The following is a 13,389-nucleotide window of genomic DNA, read 5'->3' as shown; positions in this document are numbered from 1 at the left end:
CACTAGGACCCCGCAGGCGCCGCGGCGCGCGGGCACTCACGCGCCAGGCAGGAGGCGGACCCTAAAATCCTCAGCCCCGCCCCCTTACCTTTTCCTACTTTTATTGGATAACGGCCATGTCAATCTCGAGCCTCCGCCTATCGCCAACGCTCCTCTCCTCGCTCCGCCCCCCGCGCCGGGCGCCACTTCTTGGGAAGTTGACGGCTGGAAGCTGCGTTCGGAGCGCGGCGTTACCGGGTCCTGTGGCAGTCCGGCCGCAGCGCCCCGGTGTCGTCGAGTTGGAAGTGGTGGGGCAGCGGGACCAGCGGGGCCCAGAGCAGCATCAGCAGAAGCAGCGGCCGTTCGACCACTTGCCGTCGCCGATGGAGGCGAGCCTGACGTGCGCCGTGTGCCTGTCGCTGTTGGAGGAGCCGGTGACGCTGCCGCTGTGCTCGCACAACTTCTGCCGGAGCTGCGTGCTGGAGTGCCTGGCCTCAGCCGAGGCCGCCCGCCTGCAGCAGCTGCAGCGGAGCCCGGGGCAGGCCCGTCTCGGCCGCGGGGCGCCGGGCCCGGGCCCGTCATGCGCCCGAGTGCCTTGTCCGTTGTGCAGGAAGCTGTGCCTGCTGCCCCGCGGCGGCGTCGCAGCCCTGCCCGTCAACACCACCCTGGCCGAGGTGGTCAAGCTCTACCGGTCCGGCGCGGCGGGCGCCGCCACGGGCGGGGAGGCGGCGCTGGGGCCGAAGCCGGGATCCGACCTGCTCTCCCTGCACGCGTTCGGGGGAAGCTGCCAGAAACACCCGAGCCGGCTGGTGCAGCTGTACTGCCGCATGTGCCGGCAGGCGGGATGCGGGCAGTGCGTCTCCGAGGAGCATCAGGGCATCTTCCACTCTGTCAACCTCATAGACACGGTGTATCAGGAAGAAAAAGTAAGCGCGGCGTTCCCCCTCCGCTCCAGGGATGTGGCTGGGGTGTCGGGCTGTGCACTGGAGATCCCACCGGGCACGGGTTGTTTTTACTCAGAAACACAGGAAAAACCGCGGCGTGGCGAGCAGGAGCGAGGCAGAAGGCTTGTGCTGCTTTGGGGCAATAAGGAGTTGTTTGTGGGCTGCCGGGTTGTGCCTTTCCGGGCTGCCTTCAGACTGCATTCAACGCACACAGGGAACCAGGCGGTATTTCAGTATCCACAGATCTAAACCCAGCTTAGCGAAGAACCTGGAAAGTTGATTTTGGGGTGGTGTCGGGGTTTTTTTCTTTGACTCGGGGGGGAGGGGTGTTGGTGTTTGGTTTTGTTGGTTTTGTTTCTCCAAGTTCAGGAAGATCTAACAACTCAAAAAACCCACCCACAGATGCCTTGTTTATAGGCTCTCTAGCTGCGATAGGTAATTTGGGTCACAGATAATTGCACATTTAGGGATAGATAGTTTGGGTGAGTAATAATAAATGTATAAACAAGATGCTTTACAGTCTGCATAAGAAGGCAACTGCCTGTCATAATGGTTGGTTGTCTGGTTGTAAAAGTTGGGATTTTTTAAAAATAGAGACTATTTGAGTAGAATGAGCTTTCCATGCCCTGTGCAAATTGAGTGCAGGGTGGCAGGGCAGTGATGAAAAGTACAAGTATAAAAGTTTAAATACAGCACTGACTAGTCTTTAAGACAAAAGTTGCTTTTACTCTGATTTTCCTCCTGCCTTTTCCATCACCCGTTATAAGTGACTTGGGAAACCAGGGGAAAATAGCCTTTGTACTATACATACTACTAATGTAAAGTAGTGATACTGTAGAGAAATAAAGGAGGAAGATTCAGTAATAATTTTCGTTTAAACTCAGACAGAAGTATCTTGAGTATGAACAGCTTTCTATTTTAACAGTTGGAGGCCTAAAAAGAAAAAGTGAGTTTCACAGTTTTTTTGCCAAACTGGAGTAACACCATTAAAACTTATATTGTGATAGATGTGTGCGAGGGGAGGGGTTAAAAAGGCCTGAGGAAAACAATGAGCCTAAGAACATTACTTTGAGAAGCAGAAACTTTCTTCTGCTGTACTGATCCAGGAAAGCATTAAATGTTATTAAGTGATGTTTTGAATCACAAGCTTTTTTTACTATATTGTTCAGAATATCACAGAATTTATAGGGTTGGAAGGAACCTCTGGAGATCATCCAGTCCAAACCCCTACTAAGGCAGGGTCACCTGGAGCACGTGACACAGAATTGTGACCAGGTGGGGTTTGAATGGCTCCAGAGAGTGAGACTCCACAACCTCCTTCGGCAGCCTTTTGCGGAGCTCTTCCACCCTCAATGTAAAGAAGTTCTTCCTCACGTTGAGTTGAAACTTCCTGTGGTTTAGTTTATGGCTACTGCTCGTTGTCCTGTCTTTTCAGTGTGCACCAGTGAAAAGAGTCTGGCACCCTACTTTTGGCACCTGCCTTTGAGATATTTATATATGTCAATGAGATACTTTTCAGTCTTCTCCAGACTAAACAGGCCCAGCTCCTGCAGTCTCTCCTCATAAGAGAGATGTTTCAGACCCCTGGTCATCCTTGTGATTATCCACTGGACCCTCTCCAGTAGCTCCTTGTTTGTTTTGATCTGATTCTAGACAAGCACTGAAATATATTTATTTTATGGAATGGATAAAGTTGTAATAAGTGTTTCAATTGTCTTGCAGTTAACCTTCTTTAGCACTCTGAAACAAATGAGGATAATAAATGAGAAGCTGGTAAATGAGATCTCAAAACGACCGAATGATGCATATGTGAGTTACAAATGCTGGATATTCTATGTGTGTGTGTGTGTCTTTGTTTCTCTTCTCAAAGAGAAGTAGTTATTCTGTAGTTTATTCATGACCTGGAGTATACTCCTTGTGGCATAGATGTGCTCTGAGCTTACTTAGTGACTCTGTGTGGACATTGCTATTGCATTTACATCTGTTCTTATGCTTCTAGATGATGCTGAAAAATGATGTGGAGATAATTGAGCTGAAATTTGGAGAAATTTTCAAAACTCTAGAAATGAAAAAACAGCAGTTGCTAGAAGATGTTGAAAATCAAAGAGGTAAAAAAGAGAAAGAGTTTCAGATTTGGAAGAAAATGAAAGAAACTCACAAGAAGACCATTGAGAATTTTTTGAAGGATTGTGAAAAGCTTGTCCATGAGTGTGATCCTCAGTGTTTCCTAGAGGTGATGGCCTTTTATTTTAGATATCCCCCTCTTTTTTTGTCATTCCCTATCCTGCTTTCATCATCTTCCTCCTATGTCTCCTGGTTTGCTTCATATTCTTCCTGTTCCTTCTGTTCTTCCTCCATTTTCACCGTTGATTCCTTCTTAATCATCTTTTTCCTCCCATTCCTCCTGTTCATCTACTTCCTCTCTCTGCTATTTGTTTTCTTTCTCATTAACTTAGCATCTCCCTGCCTGCCCTCCATAACAGTACATTGATTTTGTTGTATAAAGATCCAGTACAGTGAGATCACCAGGTTTTTATAGGGAAGCAGCTCTAATCCAGTCAGGTTTTTTATTTTTCATTACATGTTCTTTGAGAAGTCTCCTGTGACCACAGTGCAGCGCACTGCACTTCTTACCACCATTATCTGTCTCATTTAAAACTAAAAGACAGCTTTTGTAATAGTATAGTAGCATATTGAGAGCCCATAGCAGAGGCTTTCCTCTCCAAGAAATACAAAGTAGTCCTTCATTTGAATGTTTACAAGTATCTGAACTTCTGAAACTGGTCAGGTGCCCATATGGGCCATGATTTGAATGCTTTCCTTTGGGTCTGAAGGAATTCTTTTTGTATTTATTACAAAATATTACAAGATAAATAATTGTTACAGACATACTTGTTTAGGTTGGGGTTTCTTTTTGTCTATTTGGTTGGTTTTCTAAATGTTAACAGCTTTATTTTCTATAGTTCTGTGAAATGAAGGCAGGGAATTTAGTCTCTCAAGTATTTTCATAAAGCAATAACTTCCTGATAGTTGGAGAAATGCTTATATCTTACAGATTTCTTGTTTTATTTATAGGTTGCCTGTGACTTGAATACAAGGTATATTTTTTCACGTTTTGTTAGTTCTCTAGTTTTCTTTTAGATTTTTAAGATTAAAAACAAAAAAAAGTAGCTACATTGAATATCATCAGATAAGCAATTTAAGATGAAAATAGTATTGAGTAATTAAGAGATTATAATACTTTCAGAGTTTTAGATGCCTAATATTCCAAATTTTAGGAAATTTAAAATTGGAGTGAGGTAGTGTCTGGGATTAGAGATAATCAAACTTTTGAATTGTCTCCCTAATAAAAAGCAAATCTAGAAATTCATTAATACTTGGTGATTGGATATTTTAAGATATCTAACGATATATTAATATTTGAATATATGGTTAAATTAAATATAAAATAATATTTAAATTAAATATATTTAATATATATTTAAACTCAGGAACACTGAAACATGCTTGAAGCTTTTACAGAAGTATTTCAGTGTAAGAGAATGTGTGGAGATTCTGCAGTATCATTGTTTTTGTGTTGGTAGTGCACATACCTTGTAATGTCTTCTAAAAGTTTGTTAATTACATTTCTTAGAACCTTTTAACCTGTATTTAAGAAAGAATATTGGAAATGGTGTTCTTTAAAATACATTACTAATGTTAGTCTAAAATACAATGTCCTCTTAAGGAGGAGTATAATTTAGATTCGGGCAATATACACTAAGAAAAGTGAAGGGGGTAGATTTTCCTGATCTACCAGTACTACTTCTTGGAGTTTTCATTGATTATGAAACCTAATTCAAGTGAACAAGTTCTAAGGAAAAAAAAAAATCTAGAGAATTTAAAATTTTATTGTAAACATATTTTTTCTGATTCCTTCTCCTTTCTAGTGATTTCTTTATAAAATATGTTTTTATATTAGGCAGGTATAATTTAGCTAGCATGTAAGCATGAAGAAAAATGTTTTAAGTTAGTTAATTTTTGGCTGGTTTTTTTTTTTTTTCCTTTTCCAGAATGAAAACTCAGCTTGATGTGATGAATATAGCATCCAACTTAGAAAAACCACCAGTGTATATGCCAAAGAAGATAGATATCAAGTCTGTGGTTAATGAAATCTTAGCATTGGAGTTAACACCTGTTGATGCAGGCATTGTTCAAGGTGGGGAAGGACTTAATTAAAACAAGATTTGGGAAGTCTAGAAACCTGAAACTTGTGGAAGAAATTGCTAATAAACAATCTTCATGACAACCACATGCAAGAAAGCATCTGAGCAAATTAAATGAATGATAAAATCATGAGGGTTTTTTTAATGTGTTTTATGAATGTACTTTCTCTAGGAAGTTCCTAGGCTGTATTATTGGAATCTGCAGAACCATACTTTTCATATCTAACCAATAGCACCAGTGTCAGAAGTGTGGTGCTGAATTAGATGGGCCTTTGTTGTAGTGTCATGCAAGTGTTAGCTATGCTCACATTAAGTGCCTTTATCTCACAGGAGGAGGTGTTATGTTTTCTACAAGGCCAGACATTTCCAGCATTTATGTTTTACCCAGGCTTCTTGGTTTATATCACATAAAATTCAACAAGGGCTGGGGTCTCACTTAGGGCACTATATTTTTGTTCTTAAATGGAATCTGTTTAGATGCACAGGAACCATTCAGTGTTTTCTGTATTTAATATATTGTCCATCACTATCCTTGTGCTCTTTCTTATAGAGGTGTCTTATGAAGGAAATGAAAGCTCAACTCTACTTAAAGATATCTTAAAGCAGAATACACCCAGCATATTTCTTGTAAGTTATTGCCTATGTGGTCTTCAGCATGGTACTATTTTGTCTGTTTTGGCTTATCAAAATAAAATATAATGTCTGCTGCAAAATATTTTTCAGCCTGTACCAGGACAGGATGAAGCAGATGGCAGCAGGGTCCCTACTCGCTTTATGTCAATATCAGAAATGTCAGCATTTCAAAATATGAGCCATGAGGTATGACTGAACATCAGTTGTAAGTATGGCTAAATTATTATTTGTTGTGATGCGACTTTCTAAATAAGCTTTTAGAATGTTTTTCAATTTCCTAAGTAGCCCTTCCAATTCTAGAATGAAATCTGACTAGGTATTAAAGCTGTCAGAATTTTACTGGTTTTTTTTTTGCCTTTAGAAAGCTGAATCTTAATCTTACAACTGACTTCATATATTTATTTTTATATTTAGTGTGGCTTTTTGAGACACATCTGTAGCTTTCTAATCTGAATAAACTTCCCTAGTGTATATTTGAAGAGGAAATCATGTGCCTGTATTCTATTTTCTGAAGAATAGAGTTCCATCTTGTAAGACCACATAATAATTTGACATGAAACTGAATTCAGTCTTTTTTGTTTCATTTTGAATGATGCAGTTATACAACTAGATTTTAAAATATTTTTTTACTTACAAGCAGTTCCATGTGGGTGGCTGAGTATTCTTCTGTACAGAATGATTGCAGTTAGTGAAGTATGGCTGGCAGTGAATAACATTATGCATGATCTAAGAATATCAGTGGCAGATGATTGAATTTAAAAGTTGCTTAGGTCCTTTAAATATAGAATTATCTTTTTTCTGAATTGTTTTGGAAAATACCTATTTTCTATTGCCATTAAAAATGCAATTATATATAATAACAAAAAAGAACAAAAACCCCACCATCTCACTTAATTTCAGTTAAGGCTAATTTTCGTGAGAATTTGATTGAGAATTTGTTGCTTAATATCTAAGTCATTGTTTTAATCTATTTTTGGTTTTGATAGTGACTTTAAATACATTTTTCTGTAGTCTTCTCTTTCAAAACCTACTTTGTCATCAAGGTTCTATGTGTATCTTGTTCAATTGTCTTTAAAGCACTTTTTTCTGTAATGACTTGTGTCCTGTTGCCTTCCAGAAGCAATGGAAAAATACATTATAAATTCTCTAGAATATCGGAAAACTTCTCTTTAGTCTTAGTATGGGAGTTTTATAACCTCTAAATCCACAAATGCTATGTTTATCTAACATGATTTTTCTTTTCTTGCTGTAATTACAGGAGTTACGTTATAAATACTATATGGAACTTCAGAAGCTCACCACTGTATTTAAGACTCAGAATTTCCCTGCAAACAAAAAGTATAAATTTGTAACTGCTGAGGCCTCCAAGGGTAACTCCTCAGGAACTTCTTTTATATCTTCACCTAGCAAAACAAATAACACAGATAAAATGAAAACGGGAACCCTGCGAAGAGGAGGTGGCTTAGACAAAAGAAACTTTTCTGGAAGTAGTGCTCATAGCATCCCATCCACAAGTATGATCTTTTCTGAAACAAATGGTGACTTAAAATTATTTAATGAGAGAAGTGGCCAAGAAGTATCCACTCCAGCCTTGTCAGAAACCTCTCCAGACTTGTTAACTAAAGAAAAATGGCCAAGACAGGCATCAGCAGACACTGTTTCCAGCGAAATGAACTCAAATTCTAGCACTTCATTCAGTTTAAAGCCAGCAGAAACAGTGGCTGTTACTGTTTCAAATTCAGAATCTGTAGATGCTTCAGCAGAGAGACCTTCAGGTGTACCTTTTACTTTCAGTGCATCTAACCATTCATTACCAAGATTTAGTAAAGATAGAGGTACATTTTCCTTTAAAAAACAAGACAAGAGATGTAGTTTCCCTCAGTTTTATTTAGGGAGATGTGATAAGGTGGATAAAACCAATAACCAGGATAAATATGATCCTGAAACCAAAAGCACAGTTTGTGGTGCTTCAAGTCCTAATTTAGACTCAGCAGAAAGCGAGAAACAACACATTTTGTTTCCCTTTGGCAATTCAGAAAGAAATGGGTTTGCAGGACCGGAAGTTAGCAATACATGTAAGGTGTTACCATCATCCTCATTTTTTAGCCAATCTGAGGAGACATCTGACAAAAAACCATTATCTCACATGAGGGAAAAAACACCTTGTGCAGAGGAACCTGCAGTGTATAGTACCCAGAAACCATCTGTCTTAGGGGAACAAAAACCTCACACCTCAGAATCTAGCACAACTGTAGCTTGTGGTACTTCAGAAACCAACACTGGAGCTGGGGTGAGTGGTGTCTCCAAAACCCCCCTAACGACCAGTAACTGTGCATTTTCTTTCAAAGGTAACTTTCCTTTGCCTTCACCAGTATTTTCATTTGGAGGCATTGTCAGAAATACCTCTGATTTGCTGACTTCTTCCATGTTTTTTTCTGGAAACAGAACAGAAAAAATGGATAAGGAGAAGATGAAATCTCCTGACAAAACAATTCTAAATCTAGGGAAACCTGTGTCTACAGAGTGTGCAGAGCCTGCTTCTCTTCAGAGTAATCCAAAATGTGAAGGCTCATGTTTGTCTATGAACTCATCTAAAAACACTGAAAGTGCAGAAAGGCTTGGTGATGGTAACACTCCTTGTCAACCTTTATGTTCAGGAGTCCTTCCTATTGAATATGAGAATGCATCTTCCACTCAACTCACCACAGCAACACAACAACAAAGAAAGGTAAAAGATGAAGAAACTGTTGTTGAAAACAACTGTGTGAGCCCTAGAAGGGAGGATGAACCTGAAGCTGGACAGTTTCAGAACACTCCTGGCACATGCAGTGATCCCTCTTCAGGAGGTTTTGTGCTTGCAGTGAGTGAGACAGGAGGAATGCTAAGAGACAGCTCTTCTGATACTTAAGAGCTAAGTCAAACATCTGTCTCTACTGATACCAGCCATGCATCAGAATGTTTTTCTGTTGAAGACAAAATGTCTGGTAGAAGAAAATCAGATGTGAAGAGAGACTGAAAAGGAAAGTAAGCTGAAATTAAATAAATGCTACTTAACACATTAAAAGGTGGGGATACTTGTGACTCTGCATCTGTTCTTCTCCCCACTTCTTGCCAATCAAGGCATCTCTGTGTTGGAAACTTAACTGCTTATGAACAGTACAATGCAATGAAGTGATAGTTATAGTATAGTCACAAACTCAAGAAACAACCAAACAGGTCGTGTCCAGCTCAGGACCAAAGCATAGCCATAGATGGTGCATCTTCAAGAATGCTTGGGATATATTTGGGGGATGGGGAACTAAGGTGTCCTAGAAAGCGAGTTGGGCAAAACTTCAGTGGCAGGAGGCAGTAAATTGCTGTCTGTGTACAGCAGCACTTGCACTTAAATGGGTAAGAGAACAGCCAAGAGCATTCACCTCACAGGCAGGGAGGGAGGAGAGCCCCAACAAAAATAAAGGATATTGAAGGCGTTACTAAAAATTGTCTTGTTTATCTCCCTGTGGCTGATTCCTTTTCTGTGATGCGTTTCATGTATGTTGAAGGTATAAGTTCAAGTGTAATTTCAATAATTTTTTATATAATTTCTTGCGCTTTTGAAATGGAAGCATCGTATCAGTGTTCTTGTTACACACTGCACAAGGGTGTCAGCTACACTTCTGAAGTGCTGCCTTCAGGAAATAGAAACATCACAGTTAAATTTCAGTTTTTTAGCAACAGTTTGGGAATACTTGGACAGATGAACTTGCTATGTTATTGAAAGCTTTTGGTGAACTTAGCTTTTAAAAAAAAAATCATTTAAAATCGGTGTGTAATGACAAGAATGAAGGAAAACAGCACGATGTATTAATGATTTAGTACTTGTGGAATTTTTAGTCTGAAAATCTATACGAAGTTAGGATAAAAAGACTGTCATTTCTACTTGCTGGTCATTTTGTGGATCCAAGAGATAACTGCTTTAGTTATTGAAATACACAGACAGTAGTACTGTTTCAGAATAAAGCTCTGGGGGTTTTTTACTATTCATGCTTCAGAAAAAGCTGATGCTAGGCTTTAAAGAAATTAATTCTGTATGACATGTGTCAACTGGCAAGTATTAAATCAAAATGCAGAATATTTATTCAGAACTTTTCACTGATAACTAGAAAAAATCAATAATCTGCAAATTACCTCTGTAACTCTCTGTAAGAAAAACGTTACTTAAATTTAAATCTCTGCAATACTTACTAATATACTTACTGTGACATAATTCTTAGAGAAACTATTCTTGTTTCAGGAAGTGTTGACCTAATTTCATTTGTGTTCAGTTCTTGATCTTAATTGTTCTGTGCCAGTGCATTCCTTTATAAAATTTGCTGGAAAATAGTTTCTAGTATTTATAACAATTAATAATACTACTTTTCTATCTGCATTATAGTAAGGAGGGTGCTGAAAATCCTCTTTATGGTTAGTCTTTTAGTTCTTTATGTTAATTTCTTAAGTCTTGCTGTATTTCAATTTTCTCCTAAGATTTTTTTCTGCTGTTATCTCTAGACATTCTTGTCATATTCTGGATGTGTAGGAGAGAAATGTTAATTCAAATCACTGGAAGACAAAGGCTGAGAGAGATGATAATGGTAGAGAGTGTCACACGTGGAGGTTGGTCTTTAATAAAAGCAAGAGAAATTGAACAATTTTAGAGTCAGATGAGGCACTTGTAAAATTCTTTGCCAGAAAGTTGCAGAAAATGTTTATTTTCTTCTACAGTGACAAAAATATTCTTAATGAGTTAGGGTTAAAAGTTACTGAAGCTTATATATTTTCAACCTGTCTTCTTTTAATTTCTGTTATTTCATGAGAGTTTGATAAAGTTAAAATTCCATGCAAGTACTTTGTCTCTTAGTGAAAAGACACCATCATAGACTCAAAGCAAATAGGCTACTATATGCTACTTTGAAAGTAGAAGTTGTGGGTGGGGGGGTTTGCTACAGTCCTAGGGCTGCTTTTTAATCATGGTTGTCCAAGTGCCTTATAGCTCAGCATTCAGGTTTTACAGGGCAGCTAAGATTCGCACAGAAATCCCCAACAACAAAATACTTGCCCACTCCCTTGGCCATGCTACACTGACCCAGAAGGGAGCCCTTTCTCTGTTTTCTGAAAATGATGTGAGGTATAAAATATAATATCTGGGTCTTAAGCATGCCTTCTCCTGGCTACTGTAAAAATTCACCCTGTCCTGGCTGGAAGCAGGACAGTCAGTGATCTTGAATGAACACCAGAGCTGATTCAAAGAAATGGGATTCAGGGTTGTCCTTAATGCATATTTTGCTTATTATCCATAGAGAATAACTTACACCACTATCTCGGTCATCATCATAAAATTCTGTGTGGTGGTGAGGACTGATGTCAAAGCCTCGCTTTCCTAGGTTATCTAAACTTAAGTGTATGTGTATATATTTCAGATTACAGGTAAACAAAAAGGCAGCGTTAATGTGAAGCATTTTTCTGAAAATACTGCTGAGAACTTTGCTCTTCCCCCCCAAAACCCCCAAACAAAAACTAAAACAGAACAAAAAATTCTCAAAGCACCAAGGAAATAGCATATTTTACTAAACTCAGTAATTTGTTTTACACAGTCCTGTACTTTCTTATTCCTTAAGACAGAAGAAGTAAAAAATGAAGCAATTCTACATATGTTTGGAAAATTTTATTATTCAACTGTTGTATAAAGCCCTCTATATATAGCATATTTGTAAACTAAATCTGCAGGCCAGTTTGAAAGCTTTTATAGTGGTTCATGAAGGTACTACTTCATGATTTAATAGAAACCTTGGAAAACAGCTAAAACAATTTATTTTATTGTACTTGTTGAACATACTTCACAAAGGAGCTACAAGTTTCTAGTGCTGAAAGTTTCTACTGAGAGGCTAATCTCTCCAGCTGTCAGAACTGTGTTGTTTGCTCAATATATACCTGAGAGCTATACTAACATACATGTCACTGCCTGGAGAAAAAGTGCAACTGAAAAATAAAGTACAATTATTCCGTTTTGTAACTATTTAAAAAATTACAATTTATTTTTTAAAAAATTCGGTTGATATTAGAGCTGTTTAAATGTCAATTTGTAAAGGTTAACTTCATAAAGGAAACTTGCGTTATTTTGTATTTTTGGTTTGTTTATTATTGTATTATGGGTTATTAACTAAAGCTTTATTCTGAAATTGTATTTGATAAATCTAGTACCTTTCTAACTTAAAGACTGCTGATCTGTGTGGTAAGGGTGTTAAGGACTGGTGCTTTGATTGGTTTTTGTTCTTCAGGTAACATACTTCAGATTCTCTTCGTAGTTTTCTTCCAGCTATTTAAATGCCACAAGACCATTATTTGGACCATCACAGTTTACTCAGACTTGTTCTGGTTTAATAAAAAAAAAGGGAGCATTGTTCCCTTTTAAGTTACTTTAAAAATGAAGTATATATTGTATTCTAAAATGCACTAATTTATCACATCAAATAGATTTAATAAGGAGTGTAAAATCCTTGAATGTGGAGTAAGCATCTTCATTTAACCTCAAGAAAGAAAAAATCAAATAGATATGCACTGGAATTGTTTTATTGTTAATAAACCTTGTTGTGTATGTGGGGTGAGGATGCAGAGAACATTTGGCATGACCTTAAATACTGATACATTAGTTCTCTGGGATCACTGCAGACCAGCTATAAGCTTAAACTACTTATGCTGCAGAGGCTCATGTTTCTATAATTATATTGAGCATATAAGACTCATTAGTAGTATTAGAAAAGATAATTTATTAATATTATATTGAGAACATGATATCAACTCTTTGAATAACCTGTTGCAAGCTAAACTGGAACACTGCAGACAAATCTGCTGGCTAAATTGAGCAGGCAATTGTGTGAGCTTTCTCTCAATGATGAAGACCCTATGTTTTGCAAAAAGGACCACTGATGACTGAAATGGAACTTAATAAATTTAGTTCCTAATAATGAAAAATACCACCTGTTTTTTGCAGTTTTTTGTTGAAATACTGGCATTATAGAAGGTTTTGGGTTTGAAAGGACCTTAAAGGCCATCCAGTCAGTCACCTGGGTTGGTGCAGTCTTAGGCACAAATTCAGGCTGAGCACAAAATGGATTGAGCCCTGCAGAGAAGCACTTGGGGGAATGATGGTTGATGAAAAACTCAACACAAGCCAGCAATGTGCACTTACAGTCCAGAAGGCTAAGGGAATCCTGGGCTGAATCAAGGGAAGTGTGGCCAGCAGGTTGAGGGAGCTGATTGTCCTCTTCAACTCTGCTCTTGTGAGTCCCCACCTACAGCAGAGCTTCCAGCTCTGGTGTCCCCAGTAGGATAAGGACATGGAACTGTTGGAACAAATCCAAAGAAGGGCCATGAAGTTGTTAAGTGGAGTGAATCACCTCCCCTATAAAGCCAGGCTGAGAAAGTTGTGTCTGTTCAGCTTGGAGAAGATAAAGTCACAGGGAGACCCCATAGCAAATTTCCAGTATCTGAAGGAGGCCTACAGGGAAGCTGGAGAGGGATGCTGTCAGGAAATGTAGTGATGGACAAGGGGGAATGGCTTCAAACTGCAAATTATAGATTTTGATTAGGGAGAAATGCACGGGAACAGG

At 38.7% G+C, this 13,389-nt stretch overlaps 1 protein-coding gene across 2 annotated transcripts; it reads left to right on the top strand.

The window, feature by feature from the left end:
• Positions 1–186: 186 nt before the first annotated feature.
• On the top strand, positions 187–12,753 carry LOC106854550 (uncharacterized). 2 transcript variants are annotated; one of them, XM_088163624.1, is made up of 9 exons: positions 187–905; positions 2,646–2,732; positions 2,923–3,156; positions 3,999–4,021; positions 4,976–5,121; positions 5,679–5,755; positions 5,852–5,947; positions 7,020–8,109; positions 8,207–8,385. In XM_088163624.1, exons 1-9 carry the CDS (start codon positions 363–365, stop codon positions 8,233–8,235), a joined length of 2,325 nt encoding a protein of 774 aa, XP_088019750.1. In that variant the 5' UTR covers positions 187–362; the 3' UTR covers positions 8,236–8,385. The 2 variants fall into 2 exon arrangements, with proteins under 2 accessions (XP_088019750.1, XP_014734054.2); XM_014878568.2 differs by having other exon boundaries at positions 192–905; positions 7,020–12,753.
• Positions 12,754–13,389: the final 636 nt, after the last annotated feature.

The sequence above is a fragment of the Sturnus vulgaris genome, chromosome 4 (assembly GCF_052056855.1).
Source record: "Sturnus vulgaris isolate bStuVul1 chromosome 4, bStuVul1.hap1, whole genome shotgun sequence".
Lineage (NCBI taxonomy): Eukaryota > Metazoa > Chordata > Aves > Passeriformes > Sturnidae > Sturnus > Sturnus vulgaris.
The sequence above is the reverse complement of the archived record's forward strand: the minus strand, read 5'-3'. Positions and strand labels throughout refer to the sequence as shown.

Excerpts from the sequence above, each read along its gene's own strand:
- LOC106854550 (XM_014878568.2), top strand. The coding sequence starts at position 363 with ATGGAGGCGAGCCTGACGTGCGCCGTGTGCCTGTCGCTGTTGGAGGAG. Across the intron at positions 5,122-5,678 it reads TGATGCAGGCATTGTTCAAG|AGGTGTCTTATGAAGGAAAT; the intron begins GTGGGGAAGGAC and ends TCTTTCTTATAG. Across the intron at positions 5,948-7,019 it reads TTCAAAATATGAGCCATGAG|GAGTTACGTTATAAATACTA; the intron begins GTATGACTGAAC and ends CTGTAATTACAG.